Source organism: Notothenia coriiceps, unplaced genomic scaffold, assembly GCF_000735185.1.
Source record: "Notothenia coriiceps isolate Sejong01 unplaced genomic scaffold, NC01 NC01_scaffold00000339, whole genome shotgun sequence".
In the NCBI taxonomy this organism is placed as follows: domain Eukaryota; kingdom Metazoa; phylum Chordata; class Actinopteri; order Perciformes; family Nototheniidae; genus Notothenia; species Notothenia coriiceps.
The window spans coordinates 1,104,155-1,127,793 of NW_011333040.1; the positions used below are offsets into that span (position 1 = coordinate 1,104,155).

Genomic DNA, 23,639 nt, shown 5'->3' on the forward strand with positions numbered 1-23,639 from the left:
AACTCTTTGCCGGAGACAGACAAATGAACAGGATTCTGGCTTCCAAGCCAATATTTCAAGGATGCTACGTCATCGAGTGCCGCCGAAGGATTGTTCCAATCTCCAGCATACTTGGAATTCCACCGAGGCCGGGTCCTTGGTTTGGGGGTAATTTCGAGGCTGCACATGGGTAGACTTCGCGTCCTTCAAATCCCCACAATGCTTTGCGCACGGACCAATTTCCCCAAATCTGTGGTGGAAAATGTAAGGCGGGGCCTCTCATATGACGCACACCTGCACACTTGCTAGCCTGTTCCACTCTTCGTTTTCCGAATGCAAGGAAGGATTCTTGCCTCGCTTCTGAAGCAAGTGACTCGCGATTGAGAAACGGCCAGAGAATCAGCACTTTTGAAACAGGGCTGAAACAGAGGGGATTATGGGTAATGCTGCTATGATCTGTCTGGTGTTTCAGCCAATCAGAGACAGGCTCTGTATATATCTGAGAACTGTGATATATTGATGAGAAACCGTATAATAGGGGAACTTTAAAATGGGCATAAAGTAACAGGAAGGGCTCCCTCTATAAAAAGGCTAATGGGATTTTTCTATTTGATTTTGGAATATTGCAGAAAATAAGATCTCTGGCAAACAAACATTTATTCTTACAGGTTCTGTTCTGCAGGATAAATCAAGATTCAAGGCTTTTATTGTCCTACGTACATAGCTACAGAGTAGTTATGACAATGAAAATCTGAGGTCACAGGCTCCTCCAACAGCGTAACACAATAAAACTGCAAGTAAATACAATAAAAATAATGCTGCAGAATAGTCCAATCTCCACATATTAAGCATAAATCCAGAAGTAAAAAGCTAACGTTAGGCTGTAAAGGAACTACAGCAAGATCACTAGAGTTCCCGTCACCACCGCTAAGCTAAAGGCGGCTAATTTTGGCGTGACTTTGAGTTTTAACCGGTTACCTTGGCGACACACTTTACCTCACATTGACTATATACAGTATTGATTGTCCTTCCTCCTTATCTTCCAACCATTTGGACGCAGACTTGCATTTCCCCATAACGATGTTGTTTAACAACCGGCGTAAACGGACCTTCGCGCGCTATCAAGCAATGAGCGTGCGATGTCCTGTTCAGATGACGTCAAATCCAACGGGATGCCATAAATAAACGACACAGAATCACACTACACACCTACGCAATGATTACATTCAGGCAGACTGTAGAATACAACCTCTTTGGACAATTTATATACTTATTGAAAACAAGCTACAACATGTAATACCCATCATTTTCGCTAAATTGATTGATCAACTTTTAATACTTTTTAAGACCCCGCGGACACCCTGTATAAAATCTGGGCAACACACACTTGTCATAAATTAAAAGAGACCCTGGAGTAACACACGTATGAATGGTGACATCACATTTATTAAAAAAAACAGACATGTAAAAAACAGCAAAAAGCAAAGTCTTCCTTTCCCAAACATTTCTCGATTCAGCCACAGTTTTTTTGTGTGTGTGTGTGTGTGTGTGTGTAAACTTAGAGCCAACAGTTCATTTCCCACTGCTGTTATAGAGGAACTACCAAACACTGCCTAATAAGACCACCATGCAGTCAGTGGAGCCGCGATATGACACAGAAACAGCAGATTCTATACAAACCATGTGGCCTTTCTTTTCAATAGTAAAAAACAGAAACAAAAAATAAAACCATCTCAAGTCCTGATTGGAAGTGAGAGCCAGGGAGTGGATTGAAATAAAAACAAGTCATGATTAGGGCGGCACAATACATTCGAAGTGTTATCGCATTTGGACTAGTGCCATATAGAAACGGCAGTCAGCGCAATATTTGGTGAACAGGTACAAATATATGAAGTATTGTTGCGTTGCAGGACTACAAACAGTATTCTACAGATCTAAATAATAATAGTTCAAAAGTGATCATTCAGTCACACTTGGTCAAAATCAGTCATCTTTTCATAATCGTGCAGCCCTAGTCATGTTTCCCCAGTGTTCTGGTATTAGTAAACAGTATAGAGACAGTGTTGCAGTCTTGACAATAATCCAAAAGGCAGTGTGATGTTGTCCAGTAGGCCTTCACGTAATCATGGTCCAAATAAAGAGAAAGCTTTGACCCCACGCCTACACAGACGCCCCGTGCCCAGGCCTACAGATCAAAAACAACTCTGCCGTTCAGTCCGGTGACATCCACAGACTTATGTCTACATGCATGCAGTGGCAGGAAGTCTCCCCGAAGGACATGATTGGGCGGAGGAGTTGTCGTGTCGCTTTAATCCCAGGATGAGGACTTGGTGGTGAAGGGAGTTCATGATGCTGCTGGAACACGACTGAGAAATGTGTCCATGTGTTTTTGTTTTTTTTACGCTCTCTCTACAGGACTGTTTTTTTGGGTTTTCTAACACTGGGGACGATTTATGTCGCAAACTCGTGGTAGCCATAGCAGTCTGAGACAAAGTCACCTAAAGAGTGAAACAGGGCAGAGAAGGGAAAAAAAAAAAAAATTAGATTTTGTTTATTTGGATTGTTTTTTTTATCTGCTCAAAAGGAGGCAGTTGAATGACTCATTGGTCAGATTTTTTTTTATTTTATTTTTTTTAGATTTCTCTGCTCCCGTCACGCTCAGGTAGGTCAGTCCTCAGAGGGGAAAAAAGGGCTTCTCTTAAGAGGTCGGCTTGTCAAAAAACAGATTCAATCCTGTGGCTTAAAGCAGAGAAATGTAAAATCATCCAACTCGGAACATCCCAACATATTTAAACATTATATATTCTCTTTTCCTGGAGTTTCTATAATAGGCACAAATCCCTAGTTAACCCTTAGATGCACGAGTGACTGGACCCTACACTCTTCCATAAGTGGGTCAAAAAGGACCCGTAAAGAAAAAAAAACGTTTTCCCAGAGGATTCCATTTTTGACCCACTTATGGAAGCTTGGGGTAGAAATACAAAAACTACCATTTATTTGAATGGCATGATGTCCAAAACATTTGAGGAATAGCTGGAATATGAAATGATAAAAAAAAATAATAATTACAAAGATACTTCAAGAAAAATACCCACTTATGCGTCTATGGGTTAAGTCAATAAAACACATTAGAGCCCTGACCCGTGACACAACGTATTTCCAACTTGACTTTATTTGAGCATTTTACATTAATAACCACGTGATAGATAGTAAGTTAAAGTGCTCATCAAACCTTTTCATCTTATGCCACAACTGTAAAGTGCTTATATGTTTAGAACTCAGTGTGAACTAGTCACTGTAAATGATCAAATAGTTAACACTTCCTGGTGTTTCGCTGGTAGCTTTTAATAGTCCATCTATGGAACATTTGAGTTCCTTCAAGGCAGACTCAATAACCTCCTTGGTCTCAACAGAATGAAGTGTTGCAGGGTCAGTGCAGTCTCTTTTCTTAAGTCCTGATGAACTCGCCTTCTTCACAGCTTTCCTTAACCTCATGGCCTTTTTCACTGAGCTTAAGAAAATACATGATTCTTTTTTTGACCATGTGGCCAAGCAGCAACCCTAAACACTAGGGCTGCTCGATTATGGCAAAAATCATAATCTCGATTATTTGGGTCAATAATTGTAATTGCGATTATTAAATGCGATTATTCATTGACTTTGAAAACATCCATTTATTGGAGGAAAAAAAATGTGAAGAGTATGTTTTTAACAGTTGATTACCCTGAACTTTAAGTATAATTCAACTGAAGAACAAAAAAAATAAAAAAATAAAGTCATAATAATAATAACAAAATAATCGTTTTATTTCGATTACGTTGTTTTCGTAATCGTTGCAAGCCATAATCGTAATCGTGATTAAAATACGATTAATTGAGCAGCTCTACTAAACATCCAGTAAAACCAGGATTAAAAGGAATACTCACTGTATCCGGAGTTGGCATTGTTCCCGTAACCGTATGATCCGAAGCCACCTAGCGGGAGGAAAGACATTTAATACGCTGTATAATCACTAAAGTATAAGAAACTTCTGCTTGTCTTATATTGTACTTCTTAAATATATATCGCACAGTATTCATGTGTCAATAAGACCACTTTTCAAATAAATTCATTCAATTTAACATGTTCAAACAAATCTAAGTTGATAAGAAAAAAGCCCAATGACACATTGACATAACCTTGAAATCTACATTATCTACCCTTCATATTTCCTCTTATAATAAGCAATCTGAAGTAGGGCTGCTGAACTAAATCGTATTTTAATCGCAATTACGATTTTGGCTTGCAACGATTACGAAAACAACGTAATCGAAATAAAACGATTTTTTTATTTTATTATTATTATTTTTCAGTTGAATTATACTTAAAGTTCAGGGTAATCAACTGTTCAAAACATACCGTTCAAATGTTTTTTGTTCAATAAATGGATGTTTTCAAAGTAAATGGATAATCGTTTTTAATAATCGTGATCTCAATTATTGACCCAAATAATCGAGATTATGATTTTTGCCATAATCGAGCAGCGCTAATCTGAAGCTTCTGTTTTAAGGAATGAGCAGCCAACTAAAGTAATGAAGCCCTCTGGAGAGCTGAGATGTAGGCAGTTTCAAGTATCAAGAGTGATTTAGCTACATTGGATTGATTTGTTAAGATAAGACTTTATCCCGAAGGAAATTGCTGTGCCAGAGTTACAAAAATACAATAAACCCAGCAGCAGCAGCATAATAGTAAAACTGTACACTAACAGGGCTATTCAATTAGTTTGGAATGGGGCCGGTTGATGAAGATGATCCAAAGCAAGGCGCCGGGAAAAAGATGGCTTGAAATATGAGCAAAGTTTCATTTTGTCAGCCAGTTTTTTATCATGACTATGGTCGTTGTACATGAATTAATTCATTTGTTTCCATAACATGAGTTGATGAAGGGCCGGAGACGACTTGAAGGTGAATTCATTTTCCTACACAATGAAACGAAAAGAGAACAGTAATCAATCTTATTCCCAGGAATACACCACCGTATATCGGAGAAGGATAATTTACTATGAATTACTTGTTACACAAAAGGAGAAGTCGTGGTGGAGGTCCAAAACCGTAGTTACCCTCGGGAGCCCCCGGCTCTCTAACGACCAGGCCGGGTCCCGCTCCACTCTCCTTCTCCTCCGTCTCCTGCTCCCCTTCCCCGAAGTTAATTACCTCCTCCGATGCCGGTTCCCCTCCATTTTTTTTGTTGGGCGAAAAGTGACTTACATCGAGCTCCCACCGTTTGGAAAAAGTGCTCCCGGTGTATACCTCTGTATATGCTTCCCGACCCGGCGAGTGATCTCAATGTAACGGAGGTGTTCAAGTAAACCCACCATTATAAATGTAATTACTACACAACTGGCAGATACCCAATTTAACTCTCTACATGCTTCCCTTCTGTAACGGACTTTTGAAGTCCGCCCGAGCGCCAAAGCTTAGGGTGATCCCAGGACAGCACTGTTAGGACAGTACGGGGGGGTAACGTAGAGACGCACTTTAATCTAAATTAAACTAAAGTGGATGTAACTTTACTTTTACTACAACTACCAACTTAATCGAAGGTGTACAGCCGGATGACTCAGACTTGAACGGTTTAAAATCTAGATTTTTTCCGGAACCCCCGATACAAACTAAATTACTTTGTGATTATATACGTTAGGGTGATACGACAACATCATAAATGACATAGACTTCGAGAATTCATACTAAACGGAGTANGGGAGCTTTTCTGGTTCAGCTCCGGTTTCCCTTTTCTGCTCCCGCTCCGTTCACACCGCCCAGAGCTGCCGCTGCTGCGTCATGACGTCACCGTTTACGTGCCTGCTTCATAAAATCCAAACCGCGCGGAAATCCCTCACATCGACAACAACAATGGCCGATTGTATTGAAGCGCTGTTCGCTTTGGTTATCCTCTTACGAAACAAAATGGAAGGCATCGGACGACTTTACAAGGGACGACTTTACAAACATCACATGCGAAATGCAAGACTTCTTTGTGGTCTTCAGCATCTACTTCAACGACGAATCCTGCCCCCGCCTCGACGTAAGAGAGACTTAAGCGACGCCGCCTCTTAGCTCCGAAGCTCTTGCCTCTAGACCGACAATTTTTTGGAGCTGGAAGTGAACCGGATTCTGGAGCTAAGAGACACTGTTTCTTGCTGATGTTGCGTTTTTGCCCCCGGGGCTCAACAGGTTAAGAAGAAAAAAACAACAAACCATCTTTACCTGTGTAATCAATGGGAGTCTCACTACGGGGTTTCTTGGGCATCTTTGAGGGGAGGGGGTCCATACCAAGCACTTTGTGAAGCTGTCCAAAAGCTGACAGCCTTAAGGCATGCTGAACATACAAGAGATGGTGTCAATTACACATTTATTATCATCATGTAAATGTGCACATAAAAAGCTCTATCTCACTCACTTGCGCGCTCGCTGTGATGTCCTCTCTCTGCTGCCGGTCCAAGTGGCCGATAGCGTCTGTGGGTTCTTTCTCACATGGATCAGAGATTCCAGCGCCTTCTGGAACAAAGGGAAGCGACTGAATGGCCGAGCACTTAGAAGAAAGAAAACTGCAATTTAAAAGCACATTAAATATAATCCATGCATACCTGACATGAGGATTCCTGAAGCCAGACACTCTAAAACTCTCCGCAGAGCTTCTCCTGCCCCCATGGGTCGGTTCCCGGTGCCAATAGCTTTCTCACAGATCAGCTCCAGTGGCTGCAAAGAAGACCAGAGAGAGGGGATGTGAGGACGACGGTTTTAAGAGACTAATGGTGCATTTCCACTGCAGCAGTTTAAGCGTGCCGTGCCAAACCCGGCCCGTTTTTTGTTGCGTTTCCACTAGGCGTAGTTCCGGCTAGCGGGTACCTTTTCACCGTTTTTCTGGCTCTCCAACATCCAGGTTCTTTCCGGGCCAACAACCAGGCTGAGTATGCTAAACTAAACTAGTGAGAGAATCGCTGGCAAGGGGGCTACAACTACAACAAAATGAACATATTTGACCGTGATTTAATTGTAATACACGTTTCAAAATGATGCCGAAGTAACAACATACTGATACCGGTTAGTAAAAACAATGAATTAATGCTTTGACAAGTCTGCAGACAGACGGCAGCCGAAACACCTTTTAAAATGTGTGTTTTCCGAATGGAGATCGGCTAAGTGATGCACTCGCTCTTGTGTGTTAGCCTCTAAGGAGGATGCTTATCTCTCACCCAGCCACGGAGCGGGGCCCATGTGGGAACTCGAGCGCAGAGGTCCCTGAGGGTCCGGATGACGATGACGCAGGAGCGTAGCCCGTTAGCTCTGGCCTGGAGACACAAGCAGGGAGGGGGAGGAGAAGCAAACTGAGTCAAAGAGGAAGACGTGGGAGGCCTGAAGCAACACAGATAATGAATCAAAGTAAATAAAAGGAAGCCACACAGACTAAAGCAGCTTAGCTTTCTCATTATGGAAATACAGGATACAAAGAACCTACTTTTGATTATTTATGGCTGTAAGTCAATAGCCAACATGATTGATGGGGTTATTATTAGATATAAGACATTTCCTTTAGTGTTGCAAAACATGCTTTAATTCAGAGAAATGTGTAAATAACTTAATACCAGATTAAATGACACATTTGAAGGGGTTAAGTCAGTGAAAAAGAAAAATACTCAAGGTGCAATATTCCTGTTGATTTGGTGGCACACAGAGGGACAGATAAAGCAGGAAAAGTCGAGACCACATACTCTACAAAAGCTGCAGAGATGGAGCGCTGATTGTTACCGTGAGAAAGCCGAAGATGACACGCCAAAATGAGTTATCTACAAAATAAATTAAAATAAACAATCTCTCCAAAACTACAGAATGGTGCAGCAGTGACCTGCAGGTAGCTTGTGAAAACAACAACTCACACCAACACGGACGTTAGAGAAATATTGCACCTGGATGCGTGGTGGATTAGTCCCAGATTTGTTTTGGATGATTGAGTTGTGAGAGGAACTCTAAAAAAGCAGCTTCTTCAAACATTAAAAAAAAAAACCTGTTACGTGAGCAACTCTACAGCAGTGTAATGACACAGGTTTCCTAAGAAACACACATCCAGATCGTCAAGTATTACTTACTAGTAAATAAAAGGAAAAACATGGACAACGCCCAAATAAAGAAAAAAGACAAAAAAACAGTATAAAACAAAACTACTTCTGTTTTTTTTTTAAAGAGACGAATAAAGACAAGGTCCAAACCTGGAACCACTTAGCGTGGCGGAGAGACGCCAAGGCAGTTAGGCATTTCTGCCTGTCCAGAACATCCGGGGGATCGTTGACTGAAAGCGATTCTATTGGCAGGTGGAATAAGAAGACAAGGTACAGTTTGACCAAGGGGAGTTCTGTCAGCCGGCCAGGGGGAACACAGGCAGCTTTCCCAAACCACAGGCAGGAGGGGGAAGGGGAGGGGGACCCCTCCAGTGCAGAACCAACGTCAATTTAATAGTTAGCCTTAAAACCCACAGGAACGACAGCGCTGTGAAGTGGGTCGTACTTAAAGTTAGCTTAAGTGCTAATTGGGTGTATAAAATAGGAGTTTGTCTCTCCGTGGTTACATTAAAAAAGGTCTGCTTTTGGTTTCCTGGCGTTAACAGGAGGTGGAGCCCCTCCCCTTTGCCCATATACTGGGTACACTGCACTTTGCCCCTTCCGAGACAGAGAGCGGCCAGTTGGTCAAAGGTCCAGCGTCCCTAAAAAAATTGACAAACTAGAAGGCTTGACAGAGAGAATCAGAATTGGAACCACAGGCAGAAGTTATCAGATGCACAAAAACGTGGGTATTAAAACAAGTCCACACTGCAGCAAAACTGATGGCTTGAAAAAATAAAAATAAAGAAGACCCAATATGGGCATCACTGTTAGCACAGAGCTACAGATAAGGTCAAGGTTCAACACCTGCTAAATCCCCACAGCTACTGGAAAACTTTGTGGATTTTATAAACATCACTGGGGGCAATCCCCTTGATTTTAGGTTCAGGAGAGTCCAAGTGTCCCTTGACATTATCTGTAACCCGGTACCTTCCCTGCTAACGAACACCAGAGACAGTCAACGGCCCACTGTTGGGTCTAACGCAGGGGTGTCAAACTCAAGGCCCGGGGGCCAAATCCGGCCCGCGACTTCATTTCATGTGGCCCCACAAGAGCTTGCAAAGAATATAATATGTTTATTATACAGTTACATGCTACTTTACAGAAGCACATTGCCCATAAACTACATGTCCCACAATGCATTTCAAATTCGCCTTTTTCTCAGAATTAGATTTTTTCTCTCAAAATGTCACATCTTTTTTTTTGTTATTCCAGAATTCTGCTTCTGTTTTCAAATCATTTTGTGACATTCTCACTGAAGAGACTTGCAATTATTTGCCCTAGACTTCTGCTTTCAGACATAGTTAATTATGAAGTTATTACCCTATCCCATAATAATCCAATGCAGAGGCAATAATGCAATACATTATTTTGTATATATATTAAATATTTATATATGTATTTTGATATACTCTTAAAGTTACAACCAGCCCTTTGAGTGCAACCATAATGCTGATGTGGCCCGTGATGAAATTGAGTTCGACACCCCTGGTCTAACGTCTGAGGACAGTTTTCACCACGTTTTGCTTCTCATTTTTGCTGCAATGCAAACCGTTCATCATCAATGATAAGAACACATGCAAACAAAGTGGTCTCTCTTTGCTTTTTTTTGGGTTAAATTCTCAGTAAGCCTTCATTTCATTGATGGGTGGTGAAGAGAAGAGCCTTTCAGTAAACTGCCTGCCCTCTATACTGTATATTGGGCCATCAAAAATGTACACTTACATCACATGGAACTACGAGAGAGTCTAGAGAGCTATAAGCATAGCAGAGTTTCGTTATGTGACGGTGCATTCATGTCCCCTAGCTCCATTGAAGGCCCAATAAACAATATCTATCTGAACTGGTTGACCCCCTGCTGGAGGAGGTGGGAGGGCCTGTGAAACACCGAGGCCCTCGGGTGGAGCTTACCTCCGGTGGTCCCCTTCTCGATCTCCTCGCGGACCAGAGGGGAGGTCAGATGGATGGTGAGGGTGAGGGGGGGCTCCTTCGTGTTCTTGACAACGATGCTGGCGTCACGGATGTGCTGAGTCATCATGTACTTGTCTTCTGTGATCACCTGTGAGAGTGCATAGTGTTTAAGGAGCAACAAAACCTATGTTTGGGTTGAAAGGATTATTATTGTCTCATTCAAATTGGTTAGTGTATTACTTATAACCTGTTAGGGCTGTACCCGAATGTCCGAATATTCGTTCGTTCGAGTACTATTCGGGCTTCAATTTCGTTATTCGGATATTCGTTTTTTTCAAATTGAATTGATTGAAATCTCCAATATGATAGTAAGAGCTTGTGCCTCTTCGGGGGGTGCCAACACTTAACCATAAACTTTATCGTTTACTTTCTCCGTCTTTATATGTAGATATGACTTTTCTTCGTTACGTTGTTTCCATAGCAACAACAACTTCTAACTAACTCTCCTTAAAAAATAAAAGCTTGTCCATACAAAATAGGAAGCCAAGCCAAATTACACTTAAGACATATACAACTGCAACAAAAGTAACACACACAATGCGATATCCTTTTCAATAAAAAAAAAACACAAATAGGGTTACATTAACAAATAACTATAAAACAACAATACTGTAGAATAACAAAATGAACGCCGTGAATAAACCGAAATACACGTGTTGAAGCGGTTCACTGCTGATTACTACGCGCAACCCAATATCGGTCGGTCTCAATTGAAATTGAATTATTCAGTGCATTGAATGAGCTGAACCGTGCACTTACCTTGAGCTGTGCGAGGAGGTTTTCAGAGACTTTCTTCAGCAGCATGATGGTGGGCTTCTCCTTACAGAGCAGCACCAGCTCCAGGTCCAGGTCCCCCTTCAGAAGCAGGCCTTTAGCCACCAGGCCGACTCTCATCACACCACGCAGAGAGCGGGTCGCCTGATCTCTGTGCTCACTGGCAAAAACACAGAGGCGGTCATTGTCGGCGGGGGGAGAAAAAAAACAATCACCCAAGGCCAACAACTACTCAAAAAAACTAAAAAAAATGGAGGACTCATTTTGTACAAACTGAACACAAGATAGATAACTAAATACTTTATTTATCCGAATTTGGGAAATGATTGGGTTACAGAAGAAGCATCAGTGCGTTCAGGCATAGAATAAAATACTACTAAAATGGAATACAGAATTAACTACAAATGAAAAATATTATATCAAATATAAACGGTATCTGACATCTCCTCACCTTTCTTTATCAGTTTCTACGATGTCAGAGTCAGACTTGGACGTTCCCTTCTCCTGCTTATCCAGCCAGTCAGAGACGGCCTTGAGTGCGCGCTCTGTGTGGGAGACCATGTTCTGAACGCTCTCCAGCTCCTCCTGCGTCGGGTAGATCACAGAGTGTTTGGCCATGACGTGTCGGTCGTCGTTCATGAAGACGCGCATCGACCGGTGACGCATGGGAGGAGGCTACAGGGGGCGGGGGGGAGACACAGGAACGTTAATGAGGAAGAAACAGCAGAGGTAGCGCTCTGACAGGATTATTTTTGATTGATAATGCAACTGGGATATGATTCCAGATATTTGAGGGACACATCATATTGGAAACACCATTTACATTAAAAAATATATTTAAATGATCACGATGCCACATGTATGGCTGCTGAATTTTTGTTTGTTGTAGTATATGGAGTTTTTAATGTCTTCTTTATAAAAATAAAAACAAACACTAAAAAGTCACAAGTATTTTTTGTCAAATGTACAAAAAAAATAAAATAAAAAGTAAAGGAAAAAATAAATACATCTCAGTGTGATTTTTTTAGTCAAGTCTGTAGAATACGGTTCGTAGGCTTGAACTTCTCTGCAACACATTACTAAATTAAGAAATATATTCTTTAATGCTGTCAAAATTATTGCGTTAACGGCGGTAATACAATTTTTGAATTAATTGAGTTAAAATATTTAACGCATGTGCAGAATGGCCCGCCCCATACATCCCACCAGTGGCAGCGCCAGGGTATGGCTGGGGTAGGCTACACCAATACCAAGAAATGGCTTAGCCCCACCTTGAAAGATGATGTTAAAGTAAGCAAAATAAAGTCCGCCAACTCGCGCCGAGAATTGCACAGACAGCAGTTAGTAAGATTGATTTCAGTAGCCACTTATCTGGAAATACCGAAGACCAGAAACGGTTTTGAAAACTTTTGTCGCGTAGTGATCGTCTACTCAATAAAACACAGAATCAAGATAGCAGCGTGGTGTTGTTGCAGGAAGTCCCGACGGAGAATATTTGCTGTAGTACAGGGGTGCACATAACCGGTACGCAGGTTATGTGCGTAATCTGAAATGTGCACCGTTACTTGTGTCACAAAGCGCATTTGCGTACCGAGAAACTTGTGAAGCTTTTCAAGAAGGCGGTTAGATCACCGAACGACAGAGTCGGCCTCCGTGTGCACAGATAGGGCTGCTGTTAACGTTGGTCTGTAAAACGGAATTGTGCCAAAACTACGCCAACCGGCTGCGGAGGGAGACCCCCCCCATTCACTGGAGAACTGAGCTAAAACAGCTGATCACAACGTTCACACTCTGTGGTCACGAAGTACTCCACTAGCACCCCCCGTCGACTTTCCTGAAGTACTCCCCCGTTGATAGAAATCAACACGTAATGAATTAAGATGTGTGTGTGTGTGTGGGCTGTCTTTCATTTTGACACACAGAACAATGTTATAATAAACATACATACTGTATGTTAAATGGATATATCCGCCTTCTTTCATTTATCTTTCCATTCCCACAACAATATACATAAAGAAATGGCATATTTTGGACATAGTTCGAATGGTGATTAATCATGATTAATTAATTTTTAAGCTGTGATTAATCTGATTAAAAATTGTAATCGTTTGACAGCCCTAATATTCTTATAATATTGCACTTATCAATTCTGCAGTTTTGATAACAGTTTGATGAAAAACAAACATAATTTATACAACAGAGACTGGTCTCACAAAAGGAGGATTACTGAGCTGCTGGGCCTGAACCATAAAACACTGAGCCACTTGAAAATGTTCCAGGTTTTATTGAGAAATGTGATTCAACTAGCTTCATTAAATCCTGCTTAACTTTCATCTTTGTCAACCTTGAAAATGAATCTCCGTCTCACTCATTGTATTATTTATTTAAAACATGCATAACAAGGTCTCATGTGTAGTCCTAGCTTCTAGCACCAGTGATTACACAAGCCAGTGTCTACGCAGCCAGTCAGATTTAATTTAGAGAGGAGCGCTGATGTGGAAGCTGCAGCATGTGTTCCTAAAGCCTCGGGCAGAGCGAGCGCTGGCACCAGTCCTGTGACTCAAATTAGACGTGAATATTTATTGTCTTGTGCTTTGGCTGCATGGCTATTGAGAGGCATAGAAACAACCACGAAAGTGATGCATAGATTTGCATTAAATACAGACTGAAATGAAATGATTACCATTGTTGGTCTCGAGGCCGTGGTGACTTCTATATCCAGCGAATGACTGTTAAAAAACGTGTTCTTGGCAGCAGATGTTGCAGTCCGTCTGTACGGGGGGGGGGGAATACAAATTAATACATTTTAACATTAATAAAACATTAACATCTTCAACCAGCTGGAAATGAAACACATCCACTAAAGTCAGAATGGCAGGCACCCATTCAAATCGGTTCCATTTGTATAGAAAATGTATGTGGGCAGGATGAAACACTGCACTCTGAAAAGACTCTTTCATCTATCAGTGTAAAGAAAGTGGTTAGCAGCTATGGAAACAAAAGAGAATTGTCGGCACAGCAGCAAATGCCTCAGGGGTTAAACACAACACAGCCCTGCTTGCCCAGGCAGAAATGCAGCTAGTTGTAATAAACACAGGCAACTTCATGTGTACTTGAGTGAAGAAATGATTGGTCAACAAACACTTGGATGAGTTATTAACTAATTAGTTTCACAAAGAGTCATGCAAAAGTACCACTGAATCAATTCACAAGATGTGCACCTATTTTACTGTTTTAAATAAGTCATTCAACAGGAAGACAAATGTTAGCTTATAGATTAAGGAAATCGACCAAACTACTTAATTGTTCTACCAAGATCTGGAAGCAATGGAGCCAACATGATCATTTTTTTTCATAACGGGCAATGCTACCCGCCATGATTGATCGTTGAGTAGAGGTCAACCAATGTTCCTTCATGGATGACTGATATTCGTCTGTGATGATGCATGCATGACCTCTACTGTGTAGCAACAATAATAGGATGTGATCATGAGGGGAAAGTAGGGTAAAATCTGTAGGATCCACATCCTTTTTCAATCGTGACACACCCACAGTGCTGACATGCTCCAGTGCAAGCTTGTTTGGAGATGATTTACAGACTTATTAGGATTCTTTATTTACTGGTTGGAGCAAAGACATGGGGGTCAAAGTAGGGCTGCTAAATATCAATATCAGGAAATAAGAAAAATATATAGTAATATTGTTGCCTTTTCTTTTTTCACTTTTATTTATATTATTCACCCCATTTCAATTGTCTAAATATTGTGAAAGCATCAATTTGGAGCCCGAACACAAACTGTTCGAGATATTACTTATTCTCTTTAATGTTAAACCGTTTTTTTTTTAATATTTTATTTGTATATAAACCCATTTCTTACAGTTATATTCTCCTTTTATAATTTTTGATCTTCTCCTACAACCCATTTCCTTATGTTGTGTTCATGTTTGCACCACCAAACACCAAAGCAAATATCCTGGTGATAAACTCGGAATCTGATCTACACCAATGCCAGCTTACAATATCAATGTCGACTTATCGGATCCAAAATATTATGATGTTATTGCTAGTTTAAATTACAACCAGCACAAACACTAGCCATTTGTTTGTGTTTCATTCAACAAGTCACTGACGTGTGGCACTGCAAGCTACCGTTACACCTGTTAAACCTGCATTGACGCAACATCTTTCTACCAGCATGAAGCGTGCATTATGAAGAAGAAACCCAGCAGTTATTGAAACCAGCCGCAGCTTCATCATCAGGGGAATTTAGAAAACAGACGCCATTTTATTTCAGAACGCAACCCCCAACTGAAAAAAACGGTTCCTCCATCGTTTGAAGCGACGTGACGACATGCTCACAGAACCACAAAAACATCACATACCTACCAAGCTTGACAACTAAATCGCAGTGCAAACACACAAGGGGGATTTTTTCTGTGTTTAGATATTATTTTGTTGCCTATCAGACACCAAAATGGTCGAGGAGACCCCATAGTTAGCCGTTAGCTTGTTAGCTTAGCCGAACAAAGCCAAACGTATCACTTCATAAAGCGCATATAAACTAACACTGTATTAAACAGTAACATGCTTCGTTAGTTCTCTTGGAGTTCAGCGACTAATAAACACCAATTCCATGCGTAATAAGGGCTACAAATTGTGTTTTATTCTCACTTACCGTGGTGTCGTTGCTGCTAATAGACGGCTGCTCCGGTCTAGGCAGCAGGAGTATAAAATGGACACGCCCACGATATCAAAAGGGACAACGCTCATTGGTCAGATATCCCATCTGACTGCGATGTTAACCAATCAGGCTAAAGGAAGGTAGACAATTAAGGGTAATGGTCGTCCATCCAACACCGGGCTAATTCATTCAATGTTATTTTGGGCCTGACAAATGTAACCAAAGTAAAACATAAAAGTATAATCTTATTTCCTAAACCTGTCGAGCATTATTGTGGGAATTCTCCAGTTTATTTAGCCACCAAAATATTGGTACTCATTCTGAAATTCATTGTTAGCTGACAAGTTAGCTTGTGGCTCTCTGAAAAACACTGTTAGTTTTGTGTTCATTATCTTGAAAGTGTTTATTTTTATTTTTATTTGATCCTAATCCGGAACGTAAAATCTGGAACACAAATCTACACTAGACACTTGAAATAAGACTCACAATGAATACACGTATTATACAGCTGGGCTTAAAACAATTCAAACTTGCAATCATTACACAATAGTAGACTCCTACCTTTTTTAAATGTATTTATGTATTTTAATGGGTTACTTTTATGGTATTGTAATGTGTTATTAAGACTAGACATTAGAGAAATATGGAAGCCTTTGTCTGCTAGTAAAAAAAAAAAAACATAGCCTTGTCATGAAACAAACTTATTTTTACATAATAACAAGAAATTAAGTCATTGTTGGCAATAATACATCTTTTTTTAAAGATACTCTTTTGAGATTTTACATAATTTTTACTAAATCATTTTTAGAATGTTTCTTTTTATTATGACTTACAGTATCTTATTTTCCATAATATATTGGCAGAAAATGACTCCCACAGAATGAGTGCCATGCTTTATTATTCAATCAGAAGATAGTTGAAGTCATCAATTATAGACCAGTTGAAAATGAAACATTAGCAGATAACAATTTATTATTCAATTTAACATTCCCTTTTTGATAACAACATCACATTTAATTAGCTTTTGCAAAAAATAGCTTCACTTCAGTCCCCAGAAACGTGGGGGAAATACTGTTGACACATTTACAAACATACAAATAACAGTCACACATTCACATTCATGTCACAGCATAAAATTAGACACATACATGCTGTTTTTTCACATCTTCAAGCTGAGGTAAATGCACAGCCTTTTCTTTGGCTCTCTTATGTGAGCATTTATAAAAGTAATTTACATTGTGTCAGAGAACTAAACGAACAAACCCTTTGAGTTGAGATGTTTGCTTTATGATACAGTCTTCACTTTAGCGACAAGTTAGCATATTTTAATCCAACCAACATAATCTCTTTGTATTTACATATGCTCGTGTATAGGACAGACTGCCATGCAAACATGTCTAGTATACGGACCATCAGACACAGATCATCCAATAAAAAGTAGATGACACATCCCGCTTTGTCCAAGCTAGGGAGCTTCCACATCGGCTTATTTTGTGTTTAAACTTCAGTTTTAGGGCAGAAGTGCGATTATTTAGCTTAGCGTAGCCATCTTTAACAACCTTAACTTGCAAAAGACACCTTTTTTAGGCTTTTTTAAATAAACTGTTACTCAAATTATTACTTTTCCAGGCAAGAATATAACCATTTAGATTCCCAACATGCGATTAGTTTATCCAAATAACGCATATTACAGTATTTGCGCGGATGTTTGGGGGTTTTACAATTTCTCTTACTGCCATAAGGGGTAGACGCAGGTCCACATAGGGTAACCCTAACCATAGGGTATTAAATAAGAAATTATAATTTACATTATGAATCGCCAAATTGCCGATAGATAGCTAATTAGATATATAACTAACGTTCACTAGCTAGCTTGTTAGGAAGTTAGCTAACGTTTGCTAGTAAGCACGCTAAAGAGATTACTAATGTTCACTAGCTAGCTAACTAGCAAACTGACATGTTCATTATTTTTGAGATAGCCTACTACATCAATCATAATAATGACCCAATCATCAATGGGTCATTATTTGGAGAATTTGGTCTCTAGTTTGACATGTTTTTATAAACTTCCAGACTTTGGACGTTCGTCTACCCTTCTGGCATTGAGAGTTATTTCAAAAACAATGTCAACATGAATTTGCTTTTGAGCCAACATGAGTCTGACAGGTTGGCGTGCTTCGGTTTTCCTTAGTTCCTCATAGGAGCCATTTACACCAAGAAAACACTACAGAGTTATTAAAAATGTCCTCATAGATTTCTGGACATTTGTAATCCTGCCAGCCACTTATAGCTGATATTTGTGGTACTATGAACCATTAAATCGCCGCTCTATAGCTGTAAATGTTCCCAAATATAATAGATTTTTTACAAAACTTCTAGTGTTAAACAAGAAGAACTAACACATTTGCATTCAAACAGGAAGGGGTAAAAGGTGCTGGGCTACATGAGGTGAAGAAGTCCATTTAAATGTTATTAACGCTGCTTTTCTCTGAGGTCTGGAAGGAGCTGATGTCCCAGCGAGCAGAACGGAAAGTGCTCCCCTTGAAACTGGCCCTTCTTTTTGTGATTCGGTAGATTTTCCTGAGGACGGCGCGTCGCAGCAGGATGTAAACCCACGGGTCCAGGATCTGGTTACAGGTCGCCATCCTGACCCCGGTCACCATCAGCCCCCTAAAAGTGTCTCTATCACTGTCCAACATGCCACTGTACGACTTCGTGGCTGACATCAGTGCAAAAACCTTTAAAAAAACAATTAAAGAAGTTAAGGCCTCATCTTTTAAACAGATACTTCGGTATTAAGTCTGTTTAAGCATGATTACAGCAAATGCTTTAACCTCTTTTATCTCAATCTTTATTCATAACAAACCCAGATAACTTTTTGGTGAATTTGTTTGAAATGTATGGCAGCCCATAGTAGACTTTATTTAAATGATTATGTAAACCCAAAAATGTAAATGTAATTCCATACAACCATTAAAACTAAACAAATATGTATATGTTTTTTGAGTAAACATTGATACAAAAAAAAGTGAATATGCAATAATCCAATTATTTGTATGGGTGTTTTTATGAAAAAATGAAGATTTTCAATTCAAAAAGTTTGCCGTACATTGGACAATGTTCAAATGTTTGTTAAAATTGAAAATGAAATGAATTAAAAATGAAAATGCAATGTCAAAAATGTAACTTGATTGTTAATGTGTTCATGCAGGTAAAACTATTTGGGGAAATATGAATTAAAATGAACATCTGTATCTACTATCTCAATATTCATAGAACGTTTATTTATACTTGACCAATCATTAAGATAGGCTTTCCTAAATATAAAAATACAATGTTGCCTCTATGCAACAACGATTTATGATTTGAAATATCACACACATGTTGATATTTAGTCATCTACAAATATGCTTTTTAAGATTTAATGAAGTTGTTTTAGCAGTCACTCACCAGCAGAGGGCTCCAGCAGATGCAGGAGGTGACCATGATGCCCACCAGCTGCACCACCATCTCCGTGTCCTGAGACCCTGCGGAGCTGCGCTGGGAGCAGGGCTTTTTCTTTTTTAGCCGAGCCCTCACCAGCGTGATCCCACTGATGGTGTTGCACACAAAGGCCGAGGCCAAAGAGCTCAACGCCAGTCCAGAAAACACCATCACGAAGACCAGATCCGTGTCTCTAGTGCCTTCCACCACCCTGATAAAGCACCACGTCCACGGGTACTGGTAAGTGTAGGCCCCAAGGCTGAAGTAAGGTAGGAGGGCCACACATAAAGCTAGCAGCCAAATCAAGGCGAGTGCCATTTTAGTCCGAGCTGTTGTGACTAAGCGAGCGTGAAGCAAAGGCTTGGTGACGCCAAGGCATCGCTCGGCAGCCATAGCACACCCCAGAAAAAGGGGGCAGAGTCCAAAGAACACCATGCAACCACCGAGAAACAAACACGACGCATCTGGGTTCTCCGGGTCACCTCGAAATGTGGAAACAGAATCATCTGTGGACCCCTGAGTGTGCACCGAGTACCTCCTCAGCACCAGAGCCCCAGGGATCACATGTCCTGCTAAATCGGTCGCTATCAACGAGCTCGCTAAGAGTAGAAAAGTGGCCTTTGACCGCCGCCGGTAGCGACTGTAAGCCTTGGCGAGGATGATGAGGGCCACCACGTTGAAGAGGATGCCCAGAGTCATGCTGAGGCCGGCGGCTGTGGGGTTATTAGCTGATCCGGTGGCGTTGCTCGATACGGCCTCCACCTCTGTCTCCTGCACCGTGGGGGTCTGGTTGGAAAGGGGGAAGGGGGCGATAACACAGGAGGAGTTGTAGTGCTGCATGGCCAGCATCACCATTTGGCTGTCGGCCTAATGTGGTTCCTCTGGGTGAGAAGACACTGGAAAGGAAAAGAGACTGGGTCAGTGTGCTAAAGATAAGATAGGATCAGATAAGAAGTACTTTATTGATCCCAAGTTGGGACATGTGTATGTTGCAGCAGCATAAAAGCTGAAGTTCACATGAGAAATTAGAAATACAAAATTCCTATAGCCTGCAGTTCTTTTCATCGATCTATAGTGGGTTGGTGTGAGTTATAGTGTTGGACTTTTCAGCATTAAAGATGGCTGCCTTCTCTCCAAAAGATTGCTTTGGGGTTGTGATGCTCATAGCGCCCAAAACACACATTTGAAAAGCATCAAACTGCATCCCCAACATGATCTTTTGGTGTAACAACACATAATGCAACCTGTCAGTCCTCTCATTAATGAAGGTTTTTCAAATCCACATTATCCTTTCAGAAAAAAGTCCACTTTTGGGCTTCCATACCTCCAAAGATACCATATATGGCAGCCTGAAATTGGGGGAAATGTGAATAAAATGATGCACAATCAGGTACCATATTTGCCTCTGATAGAATGATGCAGCTGGCTGAAACTTAAAGGTTAAGTTCAGTCACAAACATGTGCTTCAAACATTTGTAACGTGTCTTTTTCCAGAAATGATGCGGTGCAAGATAATCAGACCTTGTTGTGAACCAAACTACACTTCATTTTATAACGTATCACTGCACAGCAGAAAGGGCCCATCTCCTCCTGGACAAGAGGCTCTCCTAAATTTACGGACGTCATTAGTGTTTAAATTTGTCAACGTGTGCATCCTTGAGTGCAAGCTTTCTTCGGCACACTGATACGATTGGCAGGTGAAGTTCGGCAGGAAAGTAGTTCCTAAGTAAAACACCTCACAATACGGTCTGTGGATTATCTGAAGTATGGTCATGATTTCTGCAAAGAGACATTTTTGTTGAGTTTTTTAAAGGTCTTTTTTTTGGCCTTTTGAGCAGCAGAAGTCGAGTGCCATCTAGAATGTACAAATATGAGAGAGTGTCAGATTTTTCGGACCGTAAAGATAATAGAAAATTCAAAAAGTGTATGTGCTAAAAGGGTTTTCATTTAATCACATTTCAAAACTGTTTTGTATTATAAGATAAATATCAATCAATCAATTAATGTTTATTTATATAGCCCAATATCACAAATGTTACATTTGTCTCAGTGGACTTCACAGTGTGTACAGAATATCAGTATGACAATACAACACCCTCTGTCCTTAGACCCTCTGTCCTTAGACCCTCTGTTCTTAGACCCTCACATCGTACAAGAAAACACTTCCGGAGAAAACCCCACAGTTTAAAGGGAAAAATGGGAGAAACCTCAGGGAGAGCAACAGAGGAGGGATCCCTCTCCCAGGACGGACAGACGTGCAATAGATGCCGTGTGTAAATTGAAAAGATAATACATTTGCAACATAGGTAGACCAAGTGTTTGGAAATGCATGTGTGTATAATAGGAAGATGAATCCACGAGGATATCCATCTAGGACTTATGATCCAGGACCACAGCCACGAATAATAAATAAAAAAAATATATGTATTGTGCTAAAATCTTAAGGCAATAACACCCCTTCAATGTTACTGCATGGAGGGATATCTATCATAGATGTGAAATAAAGCAAGTTCATATTTAATATTTAGTTTAAATTATAATCGAGGATATGCAGATATCGCTACGTCCCTTTTAAAACACACTCTCCCTTTCATGCCCTTATAATCTTGATGAAGTCTCTTAAAGGTTATCAGATATTTTATTTATGTCACACTGGGGGAAAACCTCGAGGCAGAATAACTTGACGTTTAAACAAAACAAATGAGTCCTCAGCCGTCTCTGCATAGAGCCTCATTCTTCTTTTTACACGAGACCACAACCCGGGACGTCTGAACAAGTTCTGACAGTTTCTGTTGACACTGAAAGCTCCTGCACACATTCCTGTGAAAGGAATACGATATACATGTAGGAGGCGTGTGGTGCAGTGGGTTGTCCGTTGGTTTTGGGATCAGGGGAGCACAGGTTCAAACCCCACTGCAGTCAGCATGTCGTTGTGTCCCTGAGACTTCACCAAAAACAAGTTGACAAAGATGGACATGTAAGTCTAATGTAACTATGATGTACTGCAACTGACTGTTTTCTTAAAGTGGTTTTATAGTGTACTGTGTTTCCGATATTTCGATTTTTTCTTTTGGCTGAATATATTTGTTTTCTATTCCCAAAACATTGATTGTTTTCATGCCTAATTTTCTAATTTCTTTTTTTATTGTTTTGGATTTTGTTTATTATTTAGAAAATGCATTTAATGTTTTCTTAAATGTCATGCTAGTCGGTAATATAAAGACATTAATATGATAGTTAAAACATGATAAAAATTATTAAAGCACATAATAATGATGATAAGAGAGAATATAACTTATAACAGTATACATTTCCCTTCTTACATTTGATTTGAAGGGCGTTTTAATTATTTTTGATTTTGTATGCTTAAAGTGGATGTTTTTCCAATCATTTCAATCAGTTAAAATTAACTGTAAAAATAGGACTTTTCAATCAAAATGTATTATAAGTGATCATAACTCTAGGACAAACTGACTTGTCCTTTACTTTAAATAAAATTATATTTTAAGCTTACGCACCTTTTAATTAATAAATCCATGGAGAAGATCAGGATCACTCTGACAATAACTCATAACTGAATTAGCAGAAGTTAATCCAGGTTATTCTTGTTGGTGTCGCTTTTGTGTCGTCCAGAGTCAGAGGACTTCTTCACCTGCAGTGTTTCCTCATTCATGCACGCCTGTTAGGACTCCTCTGAGAACAAGCTGCTCTCTGTAACGCTGCACATGAAGCATGCCTGTGTGGGCTCGTACTGCGGAGCTGCTTTATACGACCGGCTGCAGCGGATCACACTTCCTCTGGGTTGTCTCAAGGCTGTAAGAAACACAGCAAGTCCTCGCCATATGAAGCAGTCAGTCAGAGGAACTCACAGACCGTTTATGCATGGCTGAATCATCCCCATTAATATTCTTAGGTATTTTGGAAAGATGTTTTGAAAAAAGCTTGCATCAAAAATGACATGAACTGAGTTTACAAAAATGGCATATTTCCCCACATTAAGAAAACACCATACAATATACATATTTTCGGACCTTAAAAATATTAGAGGATTCAAAAGTATGTGCTAAAAGGGTTTTCATTAAATTCACATTTTCAAAAGTATTGTTGTTATATAAAGCAAATACATGTAATTGTGCCTAAATCCCTAGGCAAAGACCACCCTTCCCAATGTTGAACTGTGCATGTGATGGGATATCTCTCATAAATGTGAAATAAAGAAGTTAATTCAAGTTTAATATAATATTCATATTTTAATTCTGTGAAAATATTTGAAAAAGCTTAGAATCGAATAGATATGAAGTAAAATTTACAAAATTACCCATATTCCACATTTAGAAAGCACAATAACAACGTATGAAATAATGGAAATTAACCTAGCTTTACTATTTTTTAAAAGGACCCCAAAATCATGCAATGCCATGAATTCCACCCTTGCTGACATTTTTAATGCTTTCAAATCTTTAATTCTAGACCAAGCCTCAAAAGATTACCCTCGTACATTTCACTAAATTGTAATGTGAGGGACCCTTTTAAAAACGCCCCATGTCCCTACATATATCTGACTATTCTTGTTAAAATGTAATATTTTACCTGCACCAGTAATGCCTTTTGCACTT

The 23,639-nt window shown here is 40.0% G+C and overlaps 2 protein-coding genes across 2 annotated transcripts in view; both read right to left on the reverse strand.

Annotated features, from left to right (window-relative positions):
• Positions 1-15,604, reverse strand: part of ilf3b (interleukin enhancer binding factor 3b) — a 22,832-nt gene extending 7,228 nt beyond the window's left edge. The window contains exons 1-11 of the mRNA XM_010776294.1: positions 15,535-15,604; positions 13,542-13,629; positions 11,310-11,533; positions 10,844-11,018; positions 10,025-10,172; positions 8,225-8,316; positions 7,214-7,309; positions 6,605-6,716; positions 6,418-6,515; positions 6,225-6,336; positions 3,906-3,953 (exon numbers count right to left, since the gene is read on the reverse strand). Coding sequence (XP_010774596.1) covers positions 3,906-3,953; positions 6,225-6,336; positions 6,418-6,515; positions 6,605-6,716; positions 7,214-7,309; positions 8,225-8,316; positions 10,025-10,172; positions 10,844-11,018; positions 11,310-11,533; positions 13,542-13,544 — 1,108 coding nt within the window. The 5' untranslated portion in view covers positions 13,545-13,629; positions 15,535-15,604. The remainder of the gene's footprint in view (positions 1-3,905; positions 3,954-6,224; positions 6,337-6,417; positions 6,516-6,604; positions 6,717-7,213; positions 7,310-8,224; positions 8,317-10,024; positions 10,173-10,843; positions 11,019-11,309; positions 11,534-13,541; positions 13,630-15,534) is intronic.
• Positions 15,605-16,406: 802 nt separating this feature from the next.
• LOC104942087 (prostaglandin E2 receptor EP1 subtype-like) lies at positions 16,407-22,627 on the reverse strand. Its single transcript, XM_010767287.1, has 3 exons — positions 22,542-22,627; positions 18,991-19,919; positions 16,407-18,278 (listed from the first exon to the last, which is right to left on the reverse strand). Exons 2-3 carry the CDS (start codon positions 19,876-19,878, stop codon positions 18,003-18,005), a joined length of 1,164 nt encoding a protein of 387 aa, XP_010765589.1. The 5' UTR covers positions 19,879-19,919; positions 22,542-22,627; the 3' UTR covers positions 16,407-18,002.
• Positions 22,628-23,639: the final 1,012 nt, after the last annotated feature.

What these genes read in the sequence shown, in the direction of transcription:
- LOC104942087 (XM_010767287.1), bottom strand. Translation starts at nt 19,878, where the DNA reads ATGGTGATGCTGGCCATGCAGCACTACAACTCCTCCTGTGTTATCGCC. An exon ending in TCTGCTGGAGCCCTCTGCTG is followed by an intron (nt 18,279 to 18,990) that starts GTGAGTGACTGC and finishes GTTTTTTTAAAG; the next exon opens with GTTTTTGCACTGATGTCAGC.